Here is a 27768-nt window from a genome sequence, read left to right on the forward strand (position 1 = left end):
ATGTAGCTATTTCAGCAGATAGATGGAAACTCTAAGAAAGAATCAAATGAAAACCCTAGAAATAGAAAACAGGTAACAGAGACAGGCCTGCCTTTGATGGGCTCTTCGGTAAACTTGACACAGCCAAGGAAAGAGTCTGTGAAGTGGAAGACAGGGTAAAAGAAATCACCCAAATGGAAACACAAAGACAAAAAGAAGTTAAAAAATAAAAACAACAAGAACAACAAAAAAACCGTTGTGGGGTGTCAAGTGCTCTCACATGCAAGTAATAAGAATCCCCGAAGACAGGGTGGAAAGAATGGAATAGGATGGAAAGAATATCTTAAAATAATGCCTGAAAAATTCCCCAGATTAATGATAAATGACAAATCACAGGTCCAGGAAGTTCAGAAAACACTATAGGATAAATGTCAAAAAGAAGACACCTAGCCATAGCCTAGTTACACTACCGAATAAATAACTCCCATAACTCAGCAGTAAGAGGAGTGCCTGGGTGGCTCAGTTGGTTATGTCTCTGACTCTTGTTCTCTACTCAGGTCTTGACCTCAGGGTCATGAGTTCAGGCCCACGTCAGGCTCTACACTAGGGCATGGAACCTATTTAAAAAAAAAATTTTTTTTAACTCAACAACAAAAGGACCAACAAATTATAAAAAATAGGCAGAATGGATACTTCATCAAAAGTACACAAATGGTAAATAAACATATGGAAAAATGTTGAACATTAGCTTTTGGGGAAAATGCAAATTAAAACCACAGCAACATAGCACTATACACCTAATAGACTGGCTAAAATTTTAAAAAAATTAAAATGTAAAGATACAAGTGTTGGTGAGGATATGGAGCTACTGGAACGCAGATACCAGTGGGAGTACAGAACAGCACAGCCACCTTGAAAACGTTTGGTAGTTTCTTATAAAACTAAATATGCACTTACCATACGGACTGACTAGCTCCCTCCTAGATATTTACCCAAGTGTATTTTTAAAAACTGTTCATGCCAAAATCTGTTTGTGATTGTTTATAGCAGTTTTCTCCATAATCACGCCAAACTGGAGACGTGTTGTCAACAGGCCAGTGGGTAAACCAGCTGTGGTACATCCATGTGATGGAACGCTGCTCAGCAGTGGAAAGGACCGCACTGTTGACATGTGCAGTAACTTGAATGGATCTTCAAGGCAGTTTGCTGCTCCAGCCCCAAAAGTCTACATATTATATAATTCCATTTATGTGACGTTTTAGAATTCTAAGACAAAGCCTTAGGGATGGAAAACAGATCCTTTATCTCTGTGGGTCAGGATGGGGGGGAGAGTGACTAGAAAAGGACTGGACAAGGGAATTTGGGAGGTGATGGAACTGTTCTTCAGTGGTACACAACTCTGCGTTTATCAAAACCCAGAGAATTTTACACAACCAACTTATTTGTGCTGTATGCAGATTTTAAAAAACAGTATGAACCAGGAACCAAAGATGGAATGCAGACCATGACAACAGATCTAACTGTATTACAAATGACTGACGTAAGCACACGTTGGGAGGTGGGAGTGGGGGAAAACTGTGTCGAGTGGATATGGTAAGGCCAAATACAGACAAATAACCGTACCTAAACACTGTACTCTAGTTGATAATTTTTTTTTTCTTGTAGGGATATGGGTTAAATTCTGAAACCACTTTACACATAGATACTTTTTGTATACATATACACTTTATATTTATACTAGGGTTGATCAAATAAGTAAATATAACGAGCCCCCTTTTTCACTGTCAGAGATTGAATCAAAGGGGAAATGCCTGAGCAAACCCCATGGATGTTGGACTGTTGTCAGAGGTGTTGGTATGAATCAATATGAATGCATGCCTATAAATATGTGTGTGTGTGTATATATATATATACACAGATTGATAAAGTAGTAAGTGTGGCTGGTGTATACATGGCTCAGTATACTCTATTTCCTTGCTCTGTCCACCCTGCAAGCAAGTGACATCCCAGTAACCACGAGCAACCTAGTACCCAGATTTTGGTTTCTAAATACCACTCTCCAAGAAAAGGGACCAGGGCCTTGGAGAAGTGGTTTATTCCAGTGCTGGGTCAGTGAAAATACAAGATGAGCCTAAAGCATTTTATGGTTTCAGAAAGTAAGGAAAGGAGATGGCCTTAAAAGAATTAAATTAAAAAGGTGGGCATGTTGAAAGGACGTAGGAGCCCACCTGAAAAATCTCAGTGGCCAAAACTGGAACAATTTGAACAACCATAAAATAAAAAGCAATAGTTATTAGATTATAGCCCAAAGAATAGCGTAAATATCCATGAGCCCATACTGATAAGGAATAAATAACTGAACAAACAGGAAAAGGAGCAACTCTTCCTTACAGAATTCCAAATAATAAGTGTGAAAGGTAAGGGAAATAGCAGATCTTCTATCATTAGAACATCACAGTAGTATTTGCTGTAGACAAGATCAATTGAAGAATGCTAAAATTACTGGGAGCAACAAGATATTTAGCTCAAAATCTACCCCCCTCCCCTCAAATATTTGTTAATTATAAAGAGAAAAGGTAGTAACTTCACCATGGAGAAATTGGACAGATATCACCTTAACTAAGTGATGAAGGTCAATGTTATCAGTAATAAGAAATGGGTACAGTGTTATCAGTAATAAGAAATGGTATGATGCAGTAAGAGTGGCTCATTACCTCTGGGGCCATTAACCCCCAAATCCATGAGCAAATCTAATTATGAGAAAATAAAAGATTGACCCAAACTGAGGGACCCTCTACAAACACCTCAACTCTTCGACAGTGTCAAGGTCATGAAAGACAAGGAAAGACTGAGCTGTCACAGGTTGGAGGAGGTCAGAGGGACATGATAAGTCAATGCAACGTGGGACCCTGGACCAGAATCAGGGCATCATGTGCGACAACCAGTGAAATCCGAGTGAAGTCCATAGGTTAGCTGATAGTATTGCACGACTGTTAATTTGGTAGTTTGGATGATTGTGCCATAGTTATGTAAGCTGTTAACATCAGGGGAAGCTGTCTGATGGATACACGGGAATGCTCTGTTCTATCTTTGCAACTCTTCTGTAAGTCTAAAATTTAAAAAGAAGGCACTTTTTTTTTTTTAAGCGAAATGACACACAAAGGGGAAAAATCATGTGTTCTTTGGTGGAAGGTTGGCAATGACTGGTTTAGATGAAGGAACGTCAGGAGCAGAAAGGGACTTCATGCATTTATAAGCCACACTTCCATTTAGAGCTGGGTTAGCTGAGAGGGAAAGGGACTTGGCCAAGGACACAATGCTCGTAGCCATACGGGCAAGACTAGCGCCCAGGTTCCTGGCTTCTCAAGGGCTACTTTTTCCATCCTACCCCCTGCCTCTCTGCTCCAGGGGACAGTTTTCCTGTGAGTGTTCTGACAATACTGTTTCTGCTTTGCATATGTTTTAAAGTAGGTTTCATCGTCCTGGTTAGATACCTTGCTGAGTCAGCACCCATGTTCCCTGTCGAGTGTGTTTTAATCACTTCTACCCTCCAGATGACGGCTTACGTATTTGTCTTATTCTTTTCGGCAGAAACTGGAGACAAGCAAAAGGCCTCTGTCTGGAACTTCCACTACCTCCAAGAGCACCTCCCCTACGCTCACACCCTCCCCCTCACCCAAAGGGCACACGGCCGAGTCCTCGGTGTCGTCCTCTTCGTCCCATCGGCAGTCCAAGAGCAGTGGGGGCTCCAGCAGTGGCACCATCACAGATGAGGGTGAGTCCCCCAAGGTCCTGAAATACCCCCCTTTCCTCTTTGCCGCTGTGACTGGCAGGTGCTCTTAATTGCGATAGTGGAATGTGCTGATTGGCCAGGCACAGGTCCTGTGTCTGCCTTTGTTGCTGGGATCAGGGTCTCTACCCTATGGACCCGGAGAGAAGTGGCTCCTCAAAGGAAAATCACAGTGCTGTTTCTAGAAGGAGGAGGGCTTGGATGGTGGGCAAGCAGAAGCAACAGCTGTCCCCTGTAACCAGGAGAACTTTAGAACCTGGGCGCGTGAACTGCAAGTCCCTCCTGTGGGGATGATGCAGAAAGGACAGGGAGTGGAGGCCCAGCTGCGAGGCCCCAGATGAATAGGAAGAGATAAAAGACAAAGGGAGATGAAGAATCCTGTCCTTTAAACTGCCGTCTGGTGGTCTGGGGATGGGGGGGGTGGGTTGAGGGTGCGGGTAGGTGGCGGGAGAGGGAGCGGAGCTTTGGTAAGACACAGGGCCCAGGCAGGTGCAAATCAAGTAGTGTGTCAGAGAGGGGAGAGAAATCTCAGGTGTGTGAGGGCCTCATGCTCATGCGAGGGCACCCGGCTGCAGGGAGGAAGGGGCTGAGTGTAAGCTGAGACCAACTGCACCGGCTGTGGTCTGGGCTGAGCGTAAGCTGAGACCAACTGCACCGGCTGTGGTCTGGACTGAGTTGATAAATGCATGCTGCCATTGGCATCCTCTGTATTTGGGGGCTGCTTTTATTTTTTTTGTGATATCTAATGCCATCATTTATAATAGCTTCAGAGAGTCACTAGCAACCCCATCCTATGGGGATGTGAAAATACATCCCTAACTGTGTTTTCTTTGTGGGTTTTAGTTCCCCACTCATGAATTCTCCTACCGTGGAAGCTTTTAGGAATCTAAACTCCTAGAGGTTCAGTTAGGTAATCATACCCCACCTTTCTCCAAAACAGAGTTGAGACCGTGGGTATCTGTACGCACTGTCCATGCCCACTCTTTTCCCTCTCCCTCATCATTTAAAAAGGTTTGCAAAGCCTGAGTTGGGATAGAAACAAAAGAGGAGCTGATAGCAATTTCTTTTTAGATTAATTTCTCTGGTGTAGAAAGCCTAGCTTTCCCTTCCAGAGTTCCTGTGTCCTGAGGCAGCATGAGATTGTCACAGGACAGAGCTGCAATCCATCCCCCAAACAGCCACTTTTTATGACATTCGTGTGGGAAACGTGTGGCCCCCGTCACGGACTGCATGCAAGCCTTTGCCTGCCCCAACTTTCCACCTGCGGCCCTCTTGAGACCCCTCCCTCACAGGGGTGAAGCCTGTGTACTGGGTGACCTAACCTGTGCTGGCTGTTAGGATACCTCACAGCCTGGCTGGGGCTTCGGGTGCAGGCAACATAATAGCAGTTCGGGATTGTGACACAGATGGGGGCAAATCTGAGTTAGCAGCAGAGGAAGGGGTGCCATGGCAGGCTTCACCGAAGAGCAGGCCTTCAGGCCAGAGGGCTGAGGAGAGGCGGGGCGGTGGCGGACCAGAGTCAGTTGTCGAATTTATAGGAAATGTACAAGCCAGTGATTAAACACAGCTATTAAAAGTCAAATTACAACAAAACAACAATACCTGTGTGTGTATATAACATAATACCTACATATGTTATAAAAATATATGTATATATTATATAAAAATATAATATGTAAAATATATAAATATATGTAAAAACAAAGTATATATAAAGTGTATATTAAATATAAATATGTAAATCTGTATAAAAACAAATCTATATAAGTGTGTGTGTGTGTGTGTGTGTGTGTGTGTATAAAAGAAGCCAAAGAAAAGAAAAAGTCAAATTATGTGAATTTATGTAATTATACTAATTATATTTAATTAAAGGTATGTGGTATTTAAAACAAAATATATTATTAACTTTTTAGTACAGAACCTCTGTGCTCTTTATGCAGTAGAAATACTATATAATGTTATGCTACTATGCACATCCCTTCCCAGTTCCACTTTCAGGAACGTTGGTTGTAGTCGGTAGCTTGAAATCGGCCAGGAGGGGGCGTTGACTCCATGACGTCAGCAAATGCCACCAGTCGGGGTTTGGTTTGTTGTCTCCTAGAGCATCTAGATGTCATCTAGACGATGTTGGACAAAGTGTTCATTTTTCAGGAGAAAGTTAAAAGTGTGACTAGCACAAATAATTGAGAAAATAGTCTCTCGGGATTTTCAAATCATCATCTCACTCAGCCCAGTTGCTCACGTGAAGTTCCTATATGCGTCCTCATTGTTCTGTTTCATCTTACCTGTTCCCTTAGACGAAACTATCCAGCAGCAGCCATGTTGGAACTGTAGTCCTTGGCTATGGATTAAGAGGAGGGCGAAAATCAGTGAAAGCATTCAGTGAGGTGCCTGAGATGCCATGCAAGCATTGGCGAAATGGAATTTGTGAGAAACAATATTGTGTAGTGTATTATTATATGTAAATTGAGTGCTACCTGTCCCTTACACGTGTCCCTCAGTAAAATCTGCAGTAAACTGACATAGCTACCTACGTACGCACATACATTTTCCCTCAGAGAGCCGGTTGTTAACCACTTAGCAGCACACCACTGGGGGGAAAGGCTGCGTGTGGAGGGAAAAGCAGGAGCAAAGCTTTGGCATCATGCAACAATCAGTGGGTTCTGTGCGGACTGGGACTCGCTTCATCTCATACATCCGAGCTCAGTAGCACTCTTCTGTGAAGGCTTTTCCAGTCCTTCAGGCTGGTCAGCTGTCTTCCCTGTCTCCCGGTTCCCTTGTTGATACCCCTTATCATAGCACCAGTCACCAGTGAGAGATGTGGCGGAAGGGATGGGGTGCGTAGCACAGGCCTGGGAGCTGGACGACTTGGTGTGAAAGCCACGGATCAGCAGTATGATCTCATCTAGGATGTGGTAGCCAACATTTTTATACCTCACTTCCTCATCTGTAAATGAGGATGATGATAGGATGGAGCTCATGGGGTTGTTGTAAAGAGCAGATGTGTTATCCATGTGCGGGGTGCCTGATGGCGTATCAGCCTCATCATTTCATCTTCCCAGCCACACTGAGCTCCTTCACAGCACAGACCATTCCATCCTTGCACTCCCAGCATGTAGTAGGCATGTTGGTAGCCACTGTTGAATGAATGAGTTAAAAAAAGGAACTCAGGTCTCCTAACCTCCCCTCCACTCTTCTGTGAATTGCACCTATGGCCCCAGGACCTTTGCACTTGCTGTTCCTTCTGCCTGAATACTGCCTGCTGATCTTTCCCTTGGTATTACCCAGTTCATTCCTTCATTTACTGCTCAAATGGTACCTTATAAAGGAGCCCTTCATTAACCACCCTCTAATAAACAGTGTTCTCCTGTTCCCTGTCATCTACTCCTACCCTGCTTCCTTCGTCCTCACTGCCTTTGGCCTGGCAGCCTGCTTATCTGTTTTGGTCTCTGTTGGGTCCCTAGTGCCTAGTCTGGTAAATCCCTGTTGAATGTGTCAGTGAATGTTGTTTCAAGCCACCCCCACCTCCCACCGATGCTAGTCTTGTCTCCTTTCTTCACCCTCCCTGCTCTGAAATCTTGCTATCCAATATCTTCTGTTTTCCCCTGCTCTGTGCCCCTCTGGCTCTGCTCTTCCACTCAGATGTATCCGTCCTTTCTTCAGGAAGCCCACAGCCTCCTCACACTTAGCCAAACTCCAGTTCTGGTCGGAAGCCACCTGCTTGTTCTCTTAAAGTTTTTTCTCCGCCTTGCTGACAACTTGCTGGCATTAGTGTTTGCCACAGGTGCGGTGACCAGCAGTCAAGAAATCATAATTAAAAGCTGTTCTTGGACAAAAAGTGGAGTTTTAGTCCCAGCATCTAGAACTCTGAGAACTTGGGGATTGCAGCCATTGGAGGGTCACCTGGCCACGAACCTCCCCACCTTCTGTGTCCACCACCCACTTTGGGGTCTGGGGAGCTGCCAAGGGTGCACCTCGAGGGGAAGTGTGGCTGACAGGTGGCTCAGACCCGCCCCCAGCTGCATCCCCACGAGTGGAGCTTAGATCTGCTTCCTGTGTTGGGGTTTCTTGTGACATTTCATTTGAGATAAGCTTGCTGCTACTTTATGAGTTTGAAGACCACTGTTCTGATGCATTTTGCCAAATTCTAAAATATCTTTTCACATCTTTCCCTCTCGAAGATGAACTGACTGGAATCCTTAAGAAATTATCACTTGAGAAATATCAGCCCATTTTTGAGGAGCAAGAGGTAAGGATGTTATTTTTGAATGTCCATTTGAATCTTACTGTAAAAAAACAAAGTATCTTAAATATATGAGTTTTCATCCTACGAGCGTAGATTGATCTTTCTCACTGAGACAGCTAAGGAGATGGAGTTTGTGTTCAGCACATTTAGTTCAGTTCATCACAGTGAAATCCTGGGGGCCTTACGGCTTGTTTTGTTGTGATAGAATTATGTGATTTTGCGCACTGCTCTCGTGAGTAAAGTTTGCGTTTGTCCTTCGCACACTTTTGTTGAAGGAGATCGACTGGCAGGTTTTTAGGTTTAAAGCTGGTCAAAAACAAATCCTATTGACTCTGTGCTAAGTATCTGGATATAGGATGTCTGTGTTAATCCGAGAGAGTTCCTTTTGCTTAAAAGCACTCACAGTCACATTTTTTTTTTTTTTTAAATGACCGTTCTGCTGTTTGGTAGTTTCTCAAAATGTTAAACATAGAATTACCATGTGACCCAGCAGTCCCACTCCTGGGTGTGTGCCTAAGAGAACTGAAAACATATGTCCACACAAAAACTTGCACACGAATGTTCATAGCAGCATTATTCATAATAGCCAAAAAGTGGGAAACAGCCCAAATGTCCATCGATCGATGAATGACCAGATGCGTTATCACTGTACCATGGAATATAATTCGGCCATAAAAAGGAAGAAAGTGCTGACGCACACTATGACACGGATGAGCCTGGGACACACATTATGCTGAGGGGAAGAAGCCAGACACAAAAGGCCACATATGGTGTGATTCCATTTATATGAAATGTCCAGAATAGGCAAATCTGTAGAGACAGAAAGTAATTAGTGGTTGCCAGGGTGTGGGGGGAGGAGAGAATGGGGACGGACTGCTTATATGGGTGTGGGTTTCTTTTTGGAGTGATGCAAATGTTCTAAAATAGAGTGTGGTGGTTGCACAACTCTGACTATACTAAAAATCACTGACTCGTCTGCTTTCTTTAATTAAAAAGAATTTTTTATTTGCGTATAGTTGCACACAGTGTTACGTTAATTTCAGGTGTACAGCTTGGTGATTTGCCAAGCTTATCCTTTAACTGTGTTCACCACAAGCGTGGCTGCCCTCCATCCCGCTACGTCGCTGTCACAGTACCACTGATGTATTCCTTATGAACTGTACACTTTAAATGGGTGGACTGTATTGTAAGTGAATTATATCTCAATACGTTTTGGAAAAAACTTACCATTTCGGCCACATAAAGCTCCTCTGCAGGCCCACTAGCCACCAGGATGTAATCGCCAGTTTGGAATATTTCTGGTGCCCGGTCGAGTACATGGCAACTCTCATCATTGCAGTAGCAGTCCTGAGAATCACTCACCGTCCCTGCAAGCTTGAGATGCTACTGAGGAGTTCGCATTTTGTCTTAAGCAGCAGACAGAGTGCAGTGGCTTTCTTCCTCCCTTGCTTTCCTGCTGGAGCCAGCGGGTCCTTCCTGCCTCTTTGGCGTTTTAAACCGCAGCAGCGATGTTTCTTATTGCCAGGAAATCTTTCCCATGCACTGCTGGCGGCCTGCTCTTGTGTGCTGTGTTCTGCGCCCTCTTGGAGTATGCAGGGAACACATCTCAAGGTGTACTTCTGTTTCTTGAGGTGTCTCTGTGTCACAAGGCAACGTTTGTCCTGAGTTCTTAGCTGCATCCCTGTTTTGGAGCTTACGTGTCTGAGGGTACACCTGTTATTCACCATTCTCTGGTTCTTGCAGCTGTCCCTTATAGGGAACTGAGGTGTGTTCCAGATGAAATTTGACACTTTCAGAGTTTTGGAGGGCAGGGAGACCATGCAGAGTTGCTGTGGTCTTCACTCACCCACCTGAAAATCTCTATAGCCCTGGGGTTGAGGAGGGTGCTCAGGCCTGGGGCAGGACTGTGGGGAGGGCAGAGCCACTGGCTGGAGGATTTCTGTGTGTGTTGGGTAGGGTGAGGTTAGCTGAGGCAGTGCCCTTGTCAGGAGCCAGCTCAGCTGTCCCCCCTGTGCTTAGCTTCTCTCTGGACAATATATAAGCTAGGTAGCAATGTGTGAGGGTTGTTATCTATCCATCTAGAGATCCCGTGTTCCCTTGAAGGCTTTCATGGGACTCAGGTTTTAACACCATTGATTGCCCCTGCCCTCACCTCTACACCCATCCCCACAGCTACAGAGTACTTGTTAGTCCCTTAAGAAACTCCTTAAAGTACCTGGCATGCAGAATAGTACTTTTCCCTCATTGCCGGGGCTCATAAAACTTTCTCCCTATTATTATATGCTTTTAGTGCTTGTTGAGAATTTGGAAGAAGAATGAAGTTAATACATTTTCTCATCCTGCCATACTGAAACTGAAGACAGACTAATAATTTTCATCTCTCTACCTGTATTAGGATGGCTTTGGCTACATATATTGAAAAATCCCCAGATAATAGTATCTTAAACAAAATAGAAGGTTATTTTTCCCACAGAAAGTGTTCAGGTGAGTCATCAAAGCTCCTTCTAGTTCTCTGCTCCACCATCACTAGGGTGTATGGCCCTCATCCTCAAAGTCCAGTATGGCTGCTAGAGCTCCAGCCATTACATCCACATTCCAGGCAGCAGGATGGAAGGAGATAGCAAAAAGACACGTGCTCTCCTTTTTTAAAGAGAATTCCTCAAAGTACCATAAACCTTATATTTCATTAGCCAAAAGTTTGTCAGTTGACATGCTCATATGCAAGGGAAACTCAGAAATATAGTGCTTTAGCTTCATGGAAATGTGCCTAGCTGACAACTAGGATTCTATTACTAAAAAAAAGTAGGGCATGAATATTGAAAGGACACAGATGTTTCTGCCTCATAGTGCTAACCCTTCAGAAGTACTCACGTGAGGAGAATTTAGTCTCTGGTTCCCTCCACCTAAAATGAGCTGTGAGGATTTGGCAGCCCCCCAGGGTTGACAGAGGTCAGAGATTGAGAAGGTCAGTGCATGTGCGGATGCAGTAGCATATTGATTAGTGTGGTCATTCTGTCAGCCAGCAAACACAACTCAGGTCTCTGCCCCCTACCAGGCCCTCTACCAGAGCCTGACCCTAGCAAAGGCAGAAACACCCAGAGCATTCTGGGAGCCCAGGGAAGGGGGTCTATAGAATGAGGGCCAGAGGAGACCTCAGCTGAGCATAAACTGAGCTTTGAGGGAGGGGAGCAGGGCTAGAAGGGCATCTGGGAGGAGGGAGCAGACGTGCGCAGAGAGCCATCAGCGCTTTGGCCTGTTCAGGGCCTGACGGTGGCTGGCGCATCTGGAGCAGGGAGCACAGCCTGACCGAGCAGGGCCTGGCCAGCATGGACATGATCTTGCGAACCACAGTCCAGAGACAGACGAGGGCCAGCAAGATCTCTAGCCTCTGGTGTGGGTGGTGGACCAGAGCTGGTGGGGGAGTTAGGGGCAGACTCACAGGAAAGGAGACTCCAGTTAGAAGGGGGTGACGGGGGAGTGGGGGCACCCTGGGCAAGAGAGCAGAGAGGTGCTGGGGAGCTGGCTTTGGGGACAGCCTGCGGGTCGGGCTGTGGGGAGAAGGGAGTGTCTGGCCCAGCCAGGGGCGGGCAGTGTCTCAAAACCATGTCATCTGCTCTTTCAGGCCCTCAGCCCCTGTGAGCTGTAAAATCCCAGAGAGATGCAGGGGGCCACGTCACAGAGCTTGGGGCTGGGGAGGGAGCAGACCCTTCCCCACCGACTCACGCCTGCTTCAAGGTTGTTTTAATCCAGGAAAGTAAAATGACTATTAAAATAGAAAAGGAAAGATGGGGGACATTTTTCAGAAAAAAATTCCTCTATCTCCACATACACCAAATGTTTTGAAGAAAATTTTTAAAAATCTTCAGTATCTCTGAGGGAATAGAAAACAAAGCCTACTTTTAAAGTGAAGAACTAAGGATTTTCAGTAAGTCATGAAAGTTTAATTTTAAATGACAGCAGTATTATATCACATAAAACTGTAATATTTTCATAATTTAGCTTGCAAAGCTTTGTGTAAGCCCGCTGGGTAGACCCTACAGCCACCTGTAAGTTAGGTGGGGGGAGGATTCATACATTTCAGGTGGGAAACTGAGGTAAGCTTCCTGCCCAGGTGCCCCAGGCAGCACATGGGGATTGAGGCCCTGCCTGTCTCCCAGATGACTGCCATTTTGGGGTCTCATTTGCAAGGGCCCATACAGGGGACAGAACCCCTTAATTCTTAGGGAACATCAAGTCACATTAGCAAGGAGGCCGCCGCCCCCAGGCCAGTGACTACAGCTGCAGCATCGAAGAGTGACGTGGCCCCCGCAGAGAAGAGCAGGGACTCTGGAGCCCACTGCCTGGGTTCCAGTCTTGGTTTTTTCCCTGACCGGTCACGTGACCTTGGGGACTGAGTCTCTCCGTGCCTCAGTTTCCCTGTCCCCCAAGAGGGGATAGTAGTCATCTCACTTTATGTCGTAAGCTTTAAACAACTCAGTCTGTGTCGAATACTCAGAAAGTGCTTCGCACGTGGTGTTAGCTTCTGCGTCCCCCCCGCTGTCACCTGACAGCGAGGCTCCGGGACAGACCTGGGGTGTGTAGGGCTGGCCTCCACCCGCTGTGCGTGCTGCCTCCGAGCCACGTCTGCCCTTCGCAGGACGGACGCCGCAGCATACCAGCCGTGTAACAGGACGCCCCGTTGGTTCCTCTCCTGGAGCTGAGGCCCAAGCTGGGATGACGGGAGTGTTAGGGTTTCAGCTGTAGCAGCTCGGGGTTGTGCGGCTTTGAGCTGCCCTTGTTCTGAGCCCTTCTCCCCTTTATCGCTTTTGCTCGTTGCCTTGCGCACTCTGTCTTTCCAGAGTCTGCATCTCCCTGGTCCTCTGGGGGGAGCCATGCTGAGTCCTGCCATACATGCCCATTTTCCGTGCGGTTTCCGATCTTGTTGGGATGCAGCAGCACTGGGGTCAACCTTCTAAGAGCAGCCCTGGATTTGCAGTAGGCCGGCCACCCAGATTACGGTCTCAGAGACTCCCCTTCCTTGTTCAGTGGTCAGGGTCCTTCCACAGTGCAACTGTCCTGGGATTTCCAGGCCTAGAGCTGAGGAGAGTTAGTCCTTAATACTTGCAATTAAACTTTCATCGTAGAGTCAGGAATTGGAAGTAGTAAATCATAATTACTTCACTGCTAATAAGCACTAATAGCTCATAATCAGGCTGCTTCTGGTGTGGATGGGGGGAAAAAAAAAAGGTGTGGCACCAAAAGCAGATGGTAGCGAATCCCCCTTCTCTCTTTCCAGGTGGACATGGAAGCGTTCCTCACGCTCACTGACGGTGACTTGAAGGAGCTGGGTATTAAGACAGATGGATCCAGGCAGCAGATTTTGGCAGCGATTTCTGAACTGAATGCAGGCAAGGTATTGTTCTCAATCTTTTTTTCCTGTTTCGAACAGCAGAGAGCTTCACTAGGATCCTGAGCCCTCCGTGTTCCTGAGGACATCTGTGGTCTGATTCCATCTCCTCTGGCACATCTGGCAGAGGACGGCCCCGTGTGCACACTTCTCACCACCGAGTGCTCCCTACCTCCCTGTTCCTTTTCCAGATTTTTCTTCCCATAGAATCAGCGAAAATGCTCCCTGTGGTAATTTCAACCCATGGGGCTGGGTATTGCCCTCCAGCTTACAGTGGAAGCAGAGCCCTCGTAAGAGGGGCCCTGGAGTCAGGCCCACCTGGGGGTGAGCCCACTCCTCCCCTTACTCACTGTGTGCCCTAGAAGTCATCACCTCCCTGAGCCGTGCTTTCCTCATCCACTGGGGGCAGTGGGTCGTTGCCAGGACCAAAATGCTTAGCGGCGCACCTGGCACACACAGACCCGTCAGTCACTGTTGTTATTGTTGGCATCCTACATTTTTGTCTAATGTTAAATTTCTGTTTCATCAGCTTTAAACTAAAGATTAACAGTGCACCCCCATCAAAGGCACACATGCAGAAAACAATAAAAAAAAAGTACATGAGAAGCAAATCACCACTCACTTTGCAAACCTTAGTACCACAGTAGCTGTTGGTCTATTCAGGCTCCTTTGCCTCCTGGATTTTTCCCTAACGTGGGATGGACGTTTTTGTCTCACTCCAAGAGTATACAGGACTTGCTTACCTATTGCTGTTTCACGATCTGCCTGACAGCCCCCCTCCTGTTAGACAATCATGCCGTGTCTGGGGTTTTGCCATTACAAATAGCACCATAATGGATGTCTCTTGTTCTTTGCCTTGTTCTTTTTTCTTCTGTTGTTTTGTTCCTCGGGCTGTGTTCCATGATACGAGGTTATGTCAGAGAGCGTGACCGGTCTTACGGTTCTTTCTGTGTATTGCCAGGTACGCACAGAAATATTGAAGAGACTTAGAGTGCCAACAGCAAATAAATATTCATGTAGCACTTTATCATTCACAAGACACTTCCCATTCACTTCCCCAGTTAATCCGAGGAGGCCGGAGCCTCACACTTCCCTTGTCCAGCTGCCCAGGTGGAGAGCTGGGCAGGCAAGTGAGGCAGGACCTCACCCGGGTCTTCATCGTGTGTTCCCACAGCAGCATGCTGTGTGCAGGTGGCTTCTGCCAGCCGCACTGGGGTTGGGGGGTGGGGGTTGGGTCTCTTGCTGTCATCATTATTATTATTTTACCTGTTTATAGGGTGCAAGGTGGTCCTTCTGAGTGATTTAGTTGGCAGTGCTTCTAGCGTCTGTGTTTTATCTTGAGTTTTTACTGTCTGTTCTTTTTCTTCTGTAAGTGACCCGTTGCTGAACACTGCTCACCTGTTCTGTGGGCCTCGGCTACCTCACTTTACAGACGGGGAAGCTGAGGCTCAGAGATGGATAGTGAGCCCTGACTCCCAGACCAGCACTGTTTTGGCTCTGCTTTGAGATGTGAGGGGCAGGGGAGGGGGGTGAGGCGGGCATGGGGGTTGTTGGAAGTTGCTGGAAGTGGACCAGTCTTGGCTGGTAGTAAGGGCTTACCCAGGGAAGTGAAGCCCCTGGGGCATCGATCAACCAGAGCAAGCACTGAAGTCTTTAGAGCGTTGATTTGGTCATGAAAAATAGCCCTTGGATTCTCTGCCGTGTCCCAAGCACTATGTGGGCGCTGAGCTCTGAGGCTACTCTGTACCCAGCACTGCTCTCAGCATGTCACGTCCAGTGATTCCTTTAACTTCACAAAAGCCACTGAGGCCAGGTCCTCCAGTCTATAAGTGGAGGAACTGAGGCACAGGGAGGGTGAGGAGCTTGACTGAGGTCATGCTGTTGGTAAGTGGCAGAGCCAGATTTGGAATGCTGACCACTATGCTGCCCTGCCTCAGTGTGAGCCACAAGTGCATGTAAAGCAGAGCTCCTTACCTCAAGTGGCGCCTAGAAAGGCAAGGTCCTGGAAGACATCTCCAAGGAAGTGGCAGGAGAGCTGGGATCTGAGGAAAGATGAGAACCTTCGTATAGAGGGGTAGAAGAGTGCAGACCAGGCAGAGGGAAGCTCATGTGCAAAGGCCCTGTGGTAAGAGGAGCTACAGTGCATTTCAAGAACTCAGGAAGTGCTAGGCCTGGGAGCAAGGGGTGTGGTGTGAGGGGAGGCCAGAGGGGACAGATGAGGCCCCCAGGTGGTTGAGGGGACCCAGTCAAGTAAGGGCAAGGGCTCTTGGGAGAGGGTAGGTGAGCGATGGTAGGGGGATTTGGCTCAAGGTTTGCAGGACCCTTCCTGCTCGGGCCTCCAGAGGCCGGATGTGTGAGCCAAGGAGAGGATAGAGGTGGGGGAAGCCAAGCCAGTTGAAGAAGGACAGGAAAGGTTCTAGATGTAGGGCCAGTGAGGACCATGGAGGATGTGGGAGGACAGGCCAGGAGCTGAGTGCCACTAAAAGCCTGGCCCAGAGCGTGGTGGATGGTAGCTGCTAATGCTTCCTGACCTCCCCTCTGCCCTCAGTGACCATGGCCCTTGTGGCCCAGGATCACAGAAAGAAGGCAGACTGGACTGGCTTGCAAATCTTAGGAAACTTAACTGTCATGATCAGAGTGGATGATGTGACATCTCAAGCCCATTCCAAAGGAAAACATTTTTCTTAATGTTTGCACAAACCGGGACCTTTTTTCATTTTCTCTCAAATTCATTGCCCCCGTACTCTATTCCTGTAACAGTCTGTATGCTGTGCCAAACAAGGCCCAGTCTAGAGAAGCAGAAGCGTCGACAGCTGTTGGTGGTTCTTAGTTCAGGCTGCATCACAAAGGACCATCTACCGGGTGGCTCGTGGACAAGAGGAATTTTTTCTCACAGCATGGAAGCTGCGAGTCCCAGATCAGGCCTCCGGCATGGTTGAGATCTGTGAGGGTCCTCCTCCAAGGTGCAGACTGCCACCTTCTCATTGTGTCCTTACTCGGTGGAGAGCAGGGAAGCCAGGTCTTTCCTGTCTTCTTATAGGGGCACTGCTGCCATCATGGGAGTTCCACCCTCGTCACCTCACCCAAGCCCTGTCACCTCCCAAAGGCCCCACCATCTCACACCATCCCACTGGGGGTGGGGTTTCAACATATGCGTTTGGGTGGTGGGGACACAGTCCTTCTGTAACAGTGGTCTTCCTTGGGGGCACCAGCTGACCAGCTCCCAACCAGGAGACCTGGGTGCTTCCAACCTGCCAGACCGAGGGGACTGCTCCTCCATCCCACCCATGTCCCTCCCACGTCCCTCCCACAGGCAGCATCCACCCTCAAAGCCAGGCAGTTCCACATGGAAATAGGGGCAGAGGGAAGGTCCAGTGGAAGTGAGGACCATGCCTCACAGCGTGTCCTAGAGCAAAAGCATGATTGGGAGAAGCTAAATATTACAAAAACAGGTTAATAATCTGCTGCACTTGCCATTGCAGCTATGTGCTGCTTAGAACAAAGAAGTTCTCAGGCCAAACGTGGCTTCCAGGAGCCCTTTGGATGGCCTTTGGATGCCCTGGGCCTCAGCTCTTCTGGGCTGGACCCCTCTCACCCTGACTTCAGGGTGTTCTGCCTCCTCCTTGATTGCTACAGGGCACCCACTCCCCTGTCAGCATTCATACTTTTTCTTCTGCAACCCAACCTCAGCCAAGAGAGTACCCATTGGTGGCTCAAATGCTCTGGATATATTCAAGAACCCCGACCAGGACCCATGAGAGAGGGGAGGCCCAGCTTCCCTTGTCCACCAGTGTCTTCATGACTGTGGTCCACAGCACGCTGGGGGTTGTGGACCCAGTTTAGTGGTTCACCAGCAGCATTTTAAAAAACAGAATAGTTGGGGCACCTGGGTGGCTCAGTCGGTTAAGTGTCTGCCTTCGGCTCAGGTCATGATCCCAGGATCCTGGGATCGAGCCCCACATCAGGCTCCCTGCTCTGCGGGGGGCCTGCTTCTCCTTCTCCCCCACTTGTGCTCTCTAGCTCTCTCTCTCTCTCAAATAGATAAATAAAAATCTTTAAAAAAGAAAAAAACAGAAAAGCATAGAAAATGTCAACATTCTTTGCAAGTAGGAGGGTAAATTTGTTTCGGCTATATAAATTTACATGTAACAAGGTTGTGATCTAAAATGTATTTCTTGCACAATCAAAAATAGTTTGAACATTTTAGCCTAAAAGGTTTTATGTTTGTTTTGTTTTGTTGATGAATAATAATCAGAAACCTGGCTCTGCCATAAAAATACCAGCAAAGCAGTATAGATCCTCAGCCTTACAAGCCATGGGCCTTCTGGCCGAGCCTCCCCATTCCAGTATTCAAGTTGTGATGTGTACTCGAGTTCGCTTACTAGTTGATTAGTTTCAAACAGTTTATATGTTGGAGAAGGTCAACCAGAAATTTCATCTGAATTTCACCTTCAGTTGGTTCCTAAGTCATTGCTTCTGTAATATTGCCATTTTTGTGGGTGATTATCAAAGCAGTGCACATTCATTTTACTAAATTTGCACAGTGTCAAAAGGGTGAAAAGAGTCTTTAAGGGAATCATGATCCAACCACCCAGAGGCCAGTGCTGTTCACATTTGGGAAGATCACTGCAGTGTTTTGTGCCAAATGTTTTTCTCTGCTGAGATAAATTTGGATCTATAATTTTACATCCTACTTTCTTCATTTAACATTAAATATATGCAGTTACCCATGTCATTAAAAACTCTTTTTAATATAATACATTTGCATGGATGTACTAAAATTACCTTATTTTAAATCCCTACTTGTTGGATATGTGGATATCCAAACTTTCTATTAATAGCACTGCAGTGGGCAACTTTGTGTATAAGGCTTTCTAATTATCTCCTCAGAACAGATGTCTAAAAGTGGAATCGTGGAGTCAAAGAGTCTAAATCAAGGTATATGGCACTTCTTCCTGAATTACTTTCCAGAAAATGCCAGTGAACATCCCCACCACCTGTGGGCGTGTGGCTCCAGTATCAGCAAATCCCCTCCAGGACTGACTACTCTGTTTGCTTTTAGATTTTTATGAATTTGGGAGGCCAAAAAGTGTGCCTCATTTTAATTTGTATTTCTTTAACTACTGGATAGACTGAATACTTTTTTCTACGTTTCATGGCCGTTCGCTTTTTCCCTTTTAAGAATCCTCAGGCAGGTCCTTTGAAACTCAGGGGCTCCTAAGGGGCAGTTATGGTCGTCCTCTTCAGTCGGCTGTGGACATGGGGAACAGTTATGGTTTTCATCGTCTGCAGCTCTTTCCTAAGTAGGAGGCGGAATGCTGGAACCCTGGCTCGCCCCGACCTTGTCTCTGAGGCAGTTCAGGCTAAGGTAGCATTTAATAGCGACATGGCCATCATCCCTCCTGGTCAGTTTTTTAGCCCTCTGCACTTTGCACAGTGTCACCCCATTCGTTATATCGGGTCGAGCCTCCTCACAGTCCCAGCGTGTCCTCCTGTCCACCCAGCAGCGAATAGGGTCCTGCCCGGGCGCCACCGCCAGGGAGTGGTAGGGTTAGGGACTCACCGTCTTCTGACCCCACATCCCTGCCTTGCCTTCTGCCCTGCAGCCTTTAGGTTTGTGTTGCTGGGCTCCGGGGGAGGGCATTTTTCTAGCTTATTTATCTTACTTGGAAGGATTGGCATCCCGGGCAGTCCTACTGTCTGCTCAGGTGTCTAGGGGGCCTTGATGGCGGTAGAGGTCCCTGCTCAGGGCTCATGGGGGGGCCCCCTGGGGTCTGGAGAGTCCACAAAATGAAAGAAGAGAAAATTTGAAGTCTGAGCTCACTCAGTGGACTTTTTTTCTCTTTTTACTCTTAGCAGAGAACAGTCTGCCAGAGATTATTCATTTTTAATCTGCTTTACATGTTGACCACATTTGTTGGTTTTAAAAAATAGGTGTTTAGTCTGCACTGCTGTCCTCTGAGGACAGGACCTGTCAGCCTCCTGCTGCCCACACAGGGTCTGATGTCACCAGCAACCATTTGAGTACTACTCTTATCCCCATTTTATAAATAAGGAAACTAAGGCCCAGAGAGCTTAAGTGTCTTGCTCAGGGTCACTCAGCTAGTAAACGGCAAGAATGGGATTTGAACGCAGGCTGTTTGCTTCCAGTCTCTGCTCTTAAGCTCTGTGTATCACTGCCTCTCGGCCAGGCATTCACTGAAGATTTTCTCTGGGCTGAAAGAAACATCCACATCCTCCCTCTTTTCCCATCTCAAAACATGTGTGTTAAGGGGTAGGGATGTGAGGGGAGTGCTGCAGGGGTAGAGTGAGATGTGAATCACTGCCAAGAGCAATCTAACATCTTTTGGGCAAGGGGGAGTTAGACAGTTCAGACTCTCCCTGTGTAGCAGAAAGAATTCAGCTCCCACTCAATTCCCTGGAAATCTGAGAGCTCGAAAGACACACACAGTGAGTCGGGAGAGAACCTCCCTTGCAGGCCATGTGCCCTGGGCCAAGTCAGTCCTGCTCCCTGGACTCTGTGTCTTGTCCTTGTCTGGAGGATTGGATTCCTGCATCGCCCTTTCCACCCTTGACATGCTATGATTGTGGGTGCTAGGGGACATTCTGAGTCAGCACGTTTTTATTAAACTCAGTACTCTTTTAATTAGATAATTTATTTTCTCCAAGACACCCATGGGTTTCTCAAGTATGAGTTGAGCATTATCAACACTATGTCAATTGAAGTAATAGTTAAAAGATTTAACGAGACTTTGTGTCTGTTTTCAATTTCCTCCACAGGGACGCGAGAGACAAATTTTACAGGAAACCATTCACAACTTCCACTCTTCCTTTGAGAGCAGCGCCAGCAACACCAGGGCCCCTGGAAACAATCCCTGTACATGATCCTCCCTCCTGTGGTCACCAGCGTGAGCTTTCTGAATCCCAGTGCTGCCCTCACATAGCCACTGCTCCAGCCAGCATCAGCTCTTCCCCATTCCCTCAAACACACCTCACTTGGTCACACCGCTGTGCCTTTGTCACGTTCCCTCTGTCCCGAACGCCCATCTCCCCTTCTTTTCCCTGCTGTCCTAGTTGGTGATGCTGTTGCCGTAAGGACCTCAAACGCAGTAGACTCATCCTCACGTGAAGTCCCGTATGGCTGCTTCTGCTTGGTAGGTGGCTTCCCACTGTGATTTGGGGAACCAGTTCCTTTCACCTTGGTGGCCCTGTCATCCCCAGGGGCCTCAGTATCTTTGCCTCTGGCTGGCAGAAAGGGGAAAGGAACGGTGGAGAAGGCACAGCCATTCTTAACCACCTTCCTCTTGATGGCTCCTGCTCTAGCCACTCCTGCTCACGTTCCGTTGGCCACCAGTAGTCACATGGCCCCACCTGGCTGCAAAGGAGGCTGGGAAATGTAGTCTTTGTTCAGGCGGTGGCTGCCCAGCAGCAAGTCTACACTTAGCCAGTGCAGCACATGTTTTAGAGGAAGCTTAGCTTTCCCTGACACATCTTCCTGTAAAACTTCTAACTTGTTCTTTGTGATCCAAGTCACCTATCCAGTGAAGCCTTTCTTGACTCCCTTACACAGAACTAACTTTTCAGCTCCCAGGGTCCCTTACTGCTTGTTTATAACTCTGTTCTAACACTTCGCTGCACCGACTGCATACACCATACAACAGGTGTTTAGGATGTGTATGTTGAACGCCTTTCTTTATGGCAATGGCAGCCTTTTCTGTAAGGAAAAAAAAAAAGTAGGCCTGCTGTGTGATCTTGGATCCCTTCTCCTTTCTGGCCGTCAGTGTCCTCACCTGTAAGATTGGGCAGTCAGGCAGGATGATGCTCTCATAGTCTACACTGCTCGCCCCATGTCACTGTAGGCCTTCCTGCACTTCAGGGGAGAGCCGAAGACCCTAATATATTACATTGTGGAAGGACTTTGGTGCTCAGATGTTCTAGACAAAGAAGCCAAGTGTTTGGAATTTCTTGTACACCCTGCTAATGCTATGTTCCTCAGAAGGGAATCGGTTCTTACCGTTTTCTGCCATGTCCTATTATATTAGCAGAGCTCCGACTTCTAAAATCCAGTAGCTTTTGGAAGTGTTTTCAAGTAAGTAATTTGGCCAAACGCTTGCTGCATTTCTGTAATGTGCTGGGTGCCGGGGATACAGAGACAAGCTAGAGCCAGTCCCACCCTTGGGGACCTTGATAGGTAGGAGAAGACATGAATGGTCGGTCCCAACCTCGAGAAGCAGCATGGCAGAGTGGTTTGTGCTCTGGACTCTGGCTCAAAGTTCACCTCTAGCCCCAGGGCTGGCCAGCTGTGTGGCCTGGGACAGGTCACTTGGCCTGTTGCTCAGAGCTGAGAGCCACTATGCAGAAAGCTTTTGGTCTGCACACAGTACCCAGTAGACAGTAGCCTTCACAGAGTTCTCGTCTTTGCCATGAGCTCCACCAGGCTGTGTGCTGATCTCCTTGGGAGGCGTGGCCTCTCGTGTCCCTCCCCAGCCACGAAAGCCTGCTCCCGCTCCGCTGGCTTCTCGGGGTGGCTGTGACCACATTGCCCCCTCATGCTTCTCCTCCGCCTGTTGAGCCAGCCCCGCCGTCCTCTCATCCTCCCACCAGCAGCAGCCGACTTGCAGCATGACTGGAGAGAGGTTTCACTTTGGCCATCACCGACAGGCATCTTTATAAATATCCCTCAAAGTCAGGCCTTTAAGGGCACGTGGTCATTGAGCACCTACTGCGGGCAGCAGCTTGACCTGTGTCATCCATCCTCCCCGTCACCCTGGAGAACCTGCACATCTGGGAGACAGACATGGAGTGAAGCTGCGTGCCAGTTACCCAGGCTGGGGGGAGGGGGGTGGCTGGGCAGAGCTGGCCTCGAACTGGATCGGGTGGGCTTCCAGGCCCATGCCTTGTCCACTGATACAGGTAGACTCCTGGAGCTGGAAGCGCCCGGTATTCTCACTGTTGGAATGGACTGGTGTCTTCAGGGGTTGGTTCTCAATAGGCCGAGGGTTGTTTGCCCCTGAAATACATTGGCCCCTGAGTTACATGCTTTGAGGTTTTGTGTGTGCTTCTTGCTGCTGTCCTGTTTTTTTCATAAGCCCTCTATTTGTGCAGCGTCCTTTCAGGTACGTTTGATTGAACTTCCGCCACACACAAGAGCTGTGCTGGAGGGGGCACCTTTCCGCAGTGCAAGCTCCCGTGATCTCATCTGCTGACCCCACACAGAGCAGGGCTGATTCCCATTTTGCAGATGGGAAAGCTGAAGCTCAGGAGAGATGCCTCTCTTGTCTTTTCCAATGGACTCAAGTGGTTCTAAGGCTTTTTCTCCCAGGCAGTTTGTGTGTTGCTGGATGAGAGATTCCTGGCACCCTTTCTGGGCCATGATCTCCCCCTTCCTGGTGACACCCCCTGCCCTGCACATGTATCCCCTGCCTGCCTGTAAGGGGCTGTTCTCCTCCACAGTAAGTGTTTCCCTTGCTCAGTGACCTGGAACAGCATTCCCCAAAGTGTGTGCCTTGGAACACCACTTCCATGGGATGTTAATGGGTTTTTCATAAAGAAAAATCAAGGGAGTGTATATGTGAAAGTGGGGTGAGGCTTTGTGATCAAGTAGGTTTGGCAGGCACTGGGTTAAAGCCCAGTTAATGTGGTTGTCTTGCTGCAGGACCTCTCAGGACCTTCAGCGTGCCCGCGTGTGTTGGGCCTCCTGGAGGGGGCCGTGTAGCAGGTAGCATTTCCCATATGTTTGCCCCTAGAGTGCTTCTTCACGGTGCTCTTGCAAGACAGGTTCCTGGGACACTGTCAGGGAAACCTGCGTTGACTGGGACAGTGGGAGCCATGAGGACTCACAGCCACTGGGAGTAGGGTGAGGGGGCACTCAAGGGGCTTCAGCTGGCTCAGGGGTCCTTGGTTCTCCTCTGTCCCCCAGCATCTCTTGGCAGAGGTGCCCTGCTTGGCAAAAGGATATCAGGGTAGGGGAGTCCCCTGACTTTTGGGTGATTGGGACCTGGCTCAGAGGACTCTCCATCTTTTGCAGGGGGTCTCCTGCAGGGGAGAGGCACTGTTTCCCAGCCTTAGTGCCGGATTGCCCCCACACACACCGCGTGTGCTTCATGTTTGTGCCACGCCCCCACGGGCCAGGGGTGCTCCCACCTTCCTTCGGCACCACACCGTCACATGTAAGCCAGCTAGTTTTGCAAGGAGAGTGCTTACTCTTTCATCCTTGCATTCACCAGACAGACATGCACTGAGCATCCAGCCTGTGCATGCCCCTGCTTGTGTTTTGGATCCAGAGATGAAAATACACCCATCTCTGCCCTCAAGGAGCCCACGGTGTCTTAAAGAGACAAGCATGTAAATAAAGCATTGTGGTGCTGTGTGAGGAGGCTTGTAATGAAGGTGTGTGCTGGGTCCCTGGCTCCGAGCACGTCATCTGTCACAGCTAAGGTTTGGCCCCGTAGGAGAGGGCCGGCAGATAAGGAAGCCAATGGGCCCCCAGACAGGGACAGCATATAACATTTGTGGACTGCATATGGCTGGGGTTAAGTTAGATACCTGTTTTTCTGATTTGGGTTGGGTTTTTTTGTTGTTTTGTTTTTTTGATTTGGGTTCTTTTCTTTAAAATGCATAGAAGCAGTCTGTCTCCCTGGAAAGAGCACTGAATCTAGAGTCAACCCTAGCACTGGGTTTTGGCTCAGCCACTTACTGGGTAACAGCAGGCTTATTTCTTCTTGAATCTCAGTTTTCCCTTTTGGTTAGAAGGGGCTAGTGCTTCCCAAGGTGCCGAAGATCAGATGTAAGTGAGAAAGCCCTTTCCGCACCGTGTGGAGCTGAGCAGACTTGAGAAATCATCCCCTATTGGTCGCACATTTGGAATCAATCTCAACATTCTTTCCTATCTCCCCATCCTCCCCCCCCACTTGCCCAGACATAGCCATAGCTGGGGTGGGGAGCAGGGAGTAAGGCCAGAAGAAGGGGCCTCCTGCCAGAGGGAGCAGCAGCTTCCATGGCTCTGCTGGCATCAGAGCCTAAGGACGCAAGGATTGATAGAGGATCCCCACACTCCAGCAATCCTGACTCTGGGTGCTTGTGTCTTTGGGATTCCCAGCAAGGTGGACAGAAAGAAGCAGGAAGGCTTTCCAGACAAACTGCAGGAGCTGATCCAGCAGACAAAGAGGAGGCAGGAAACCCTTCCAGTTTTCTCTTACCTTGGAGCTGCCCAAGGACATAGCCATGCGGGCCAGGATCAGACTAGGCAGCTGTAGGCACCTACGCTGACCCATGCCTCCAAGAACACCTCCCAAAGCTCGGGACCCTTCTTGGGAAGATTTTGCAGCACAGCCTGAAGGGGTTGTGAAGCATCATCCGTGCCCATCTGCCCTTGTCTATTTCAAGCAAGATAATCATGTCTTTTTAACTAATAGATCCTGTTCAACATGTAAGGACACCTGATGTTTTTCCCTGATAAAGTCAATACCAAATTCTGTAGGACAGGCTGGAGAATGAATCTCCTCCCCAGGAGGTGGGAGGTGAATCACCTCCTCTGGGTGGGTTCCCCTTAAATATTTCTGGAGGGCTTGCCAGATTCCCCACTGGCCTCCGGGGGCCCCTGTTCCTCTGTAACATGCTATCTAAGAGGGGATTAGACCCTGCCTGAAATTTCAGCCCCCCATCTAAGAAGCCAGTCTCTATAGACAATGATTCACCAAAGCTTGGGATGAAGAGGAATCAAACAGAATCACTGGTAGTGGAATAGAGCAGAAAGCCCAGTTCATCGGTCTCCAGGTCCTTCTATGGCAGAGACCACCCACGACTCCCTCCTCAGGGCCCTGCCCAGTGACGTGAGCCAACCCCACCACGTTCCCAGTTCCTGTGGGAGCCAGCTCCCTAGGGCTAAGGGACAAAGGGCATGGCTGTCTCTTCAGGGAGACCCTGTCTCCACCCTCCACGTGGCTCGGGTGGAGTTCAGCCTTAAGTCCTCAGCAACACCACTGTATGCTTTGATAAGAGACCAGGTTGCCATTTTGTTTCAGCCCTCCAGAGTGGGTTCCCATGTTCTTCACCCATCAAACATTACTTTTATTATGATTTTAGTGTTATTTCCATGCAGGGACTTGATTCTTTAAAGGACTTTTGTTTGCCAAATGTATATTAAATACCATTGAATTTGTCTTCCCACTTTGATTTTGCTCATCGAAGGCATAAACGCTCCTTAGATTTCTCCCAGTGATAACCATTACAGAGCAGGTGCCCGCAGCGTGCTGGCGCGGCAATAAGCTGCCTTGCTTCCTCACGTGTGCCCCCTCAGGCAGCTTTCTAATTCCCGTCCTGCCAGTTCAGTGACTGTGGCACACAGATTTTGGTTTTTTTCGTCCTAAGTGTCCTCTTTAATCCCCATCACCTATTCCATCCAGTCCCTCACCCCCATCGCCCCTCCAGTAACCACCAGTTCTCTATAGTTAAAAGAGTCTGTTTCCTGGTCTCTTTCTCTTTTTCTTTGTTCCTTTGTTTTGTGGCACACAGATATTAACCTCACCCAGGTCCCCCACTTAACAGGGACAGTGGGTTTGAATGCAGGTCGCACCTCTCTCTGGAGGAGCCACATTTTCTCCAGGATGTCTTTCTGCCTTCCGACATAGAAACATTAAATTGGTATAAGCCCAGCCAACAACAAAAATAAAACCTGTTAGTCTGTATGGCTTGTTCACAAATTTTTTTTTTTTTTTTTTTGGCAGGCTAGTTGGGGGGATGTGTGTGCTCATGAAACACTATAAATAGCTGGGAGATTCTCTTTGTTCTAAGAATTCTTACAAGTCGGGACCGCCTCATCTCCACCTGTTCTGCTATCAGTGCCTCATGGGGGCGCGCTTGGCGCTACAGATCATACACACAGGAAGCGGAAGGTGGCGTGGGTTCCAGTCCTGAAGCAGCTGGAAGGAGGCCAAGGTCTGTGGGGCCCCAGAATGTGGAGCAAAGATGCTGGGGAGACCATGGGAGTAGAGCCAGCTTTCCGTGAGGAAGAACATTCCAGGAAGCAGAGCTACCCGGGATGGGGAGCATTCCCCAGAAGGGCCCCCAGAGGCTGGGCGAGCCCGTAGCAGGGCAGCTGCAGAGGGGGATTCACACTTTGAATGAGGATCTTACCCAGCAGTTGGTTCCCCAATGACCCAAAGGTGCAGATGACGTGAGCAAAACAAGAAGGCAATGAGTTTACCTGGCAATCTGTGCATTTTGTAGGATCGGCCTTGAAGCGAGTCCCTTCTACTCAGTGAGAGGGGGTGGTGTTGACGGTCGTTTTAGTTTTACCGAATTTTACTTTAGTAAGGGGGGGTGGTGGTGACGGTAGTTTTAGTTTTACTGAACTTTACTGAATTTCTCAGACTAAAAGTCTGAGAAAAACTGTTAGGTCACTTTTGAGGTCCCTTCCTGCCCTGTGATTCTATGAAAATTTATAAAAAGAGGGCGGAGTGGCTCATCAATAAGTTAAATATAGAATTACCATGTAACACAGCAATTCCACTCCTAAGTATATACCCCAAAGAACTGAAAGGTATTCAAAAACAAAAACAAAACAGAACTTGTATGCAAATATTCAGAACACCTTTCACAGTAGCCAAAAGGTGGAAACACCCGGACAGCCCTCGGCAGATAAAGGGATAAACAAAGCGTGCTATAGCTGCTCAATGGAATATTATTCGGCCATAAAAAGGAACGGAATGCTGCCAAGTGCCGCCGCATAGACAAGCCTTGAGAACACTATGCTGAGTGAGAGGAGCCAGGCAAGAGATTCCATATTATGTGATTCCATTCATGTGAAACGTCCAGAATAGGCAAATAGGTAGAGCCAGAGTTTGGGGGGCTGAGGAAATGGGGAGTGACTACTGGGGAGGGGGTTTCTTTTTGGGGTGATGAAAAAGTTCTAGAACTAAATAATGATATGGTTGTAAATCATGGATGTACTTAATGCCATGAAATTGTGCACTTTAAAATGGTTAAAGCAGTAAGTTTTAGGGGATACACATTTTATCCTGAGTTTTCAAAAAGAAGGAAGAAGAGGGGAGCTCATCAGCTGGCTGTCCCTCCCTCCTCCTCCTGTCAGTCTGCTCATCTGGACCTTGTCATCAAGGTGAAAGACCATAACCACCCTAGGGTCTTCCTCTCTTCTCCCTCCCACCCCACACCCATGTACACACACCTCTCTGTCCCCTTCGTCAAAGGGTTGAGAAGAATGGAGGGTCTCAAGCCAGCGTCTCTGGGACCTGGCACAGAAAACCCTCATACGTGAGCGGGGCTGCCCTTGTCCTGGCTCTGGGAAGGCAAGTCCCCTTGGAAGGCGGGTGCCTTCTCCAGGTGCCAGGTAACCTCACTCGCCCCAGG

General features: G+C 48.1%; 1 protein-coding gene across 4 annotated transcripts in view; it reads left to right on the plus strand.

The window, feature by feature from the left end:
* ANKS6 (ankyrin repeat and sterile alpha motif domain containing 6) overlaps nt 1–26087 on the plus strand; it is a 48286-nt gene extending 22199 nt beyond the window's left edge. Inside the window, exons 12-17 of one of the 4 annotated variants that reach the window (XR_012373545.1) lie at nt 3571–3754; nt 7951–8018; nt 13291–13407; nt 20182–20278; nt 20476–22853; nt 23148–26087. Coding sequence is in view for 2 of the 4 variants with exons in the window: in XM_073876674.1 (XP_073732775.1) it covers nt 3571–3754; nt 7951–8018; nt 13291–13407; nt 20182–20278; nt 20476–20555; nt 22507–22527 (567 nt within the window). In the remaining 2 variants the exon portion in view is untranslated. Of the gene's footprint in view, nt 1–3570; nt 3755–7950; nt 8019–13290; nt 13408–20181; nt 20279–20475 lie in introns of all 4 variants that reach the window. The other 3 variants (XR_012373546.1, XM_073876674.1, XM_073876675.1) reach the window with 3 other exon arrangements.
* The last annotated feature ends 1681 nt before the right edge of the window (nt 26088–27768 follow it).

The sequence above is a fragment of the Callorhinus ursinus genome, unplaced genomic scaffold, assembly GCF_003265705.2.
Source record: "Callorhinus ursinus isolate GAN/ISIS: 27379988/994484 unplaced genomic scaffold, GSC_fseal_2.0 scaffold24, whole genome shotgun sequence".
In the NCBI taxonomy this organism is placed as follows: domain Eukaryota; kingdom Metazoa; phylum Chordata; class Mammalia; order Carnivora; family Otariidae; genus Callorhinus; species Callorhinus ursinus.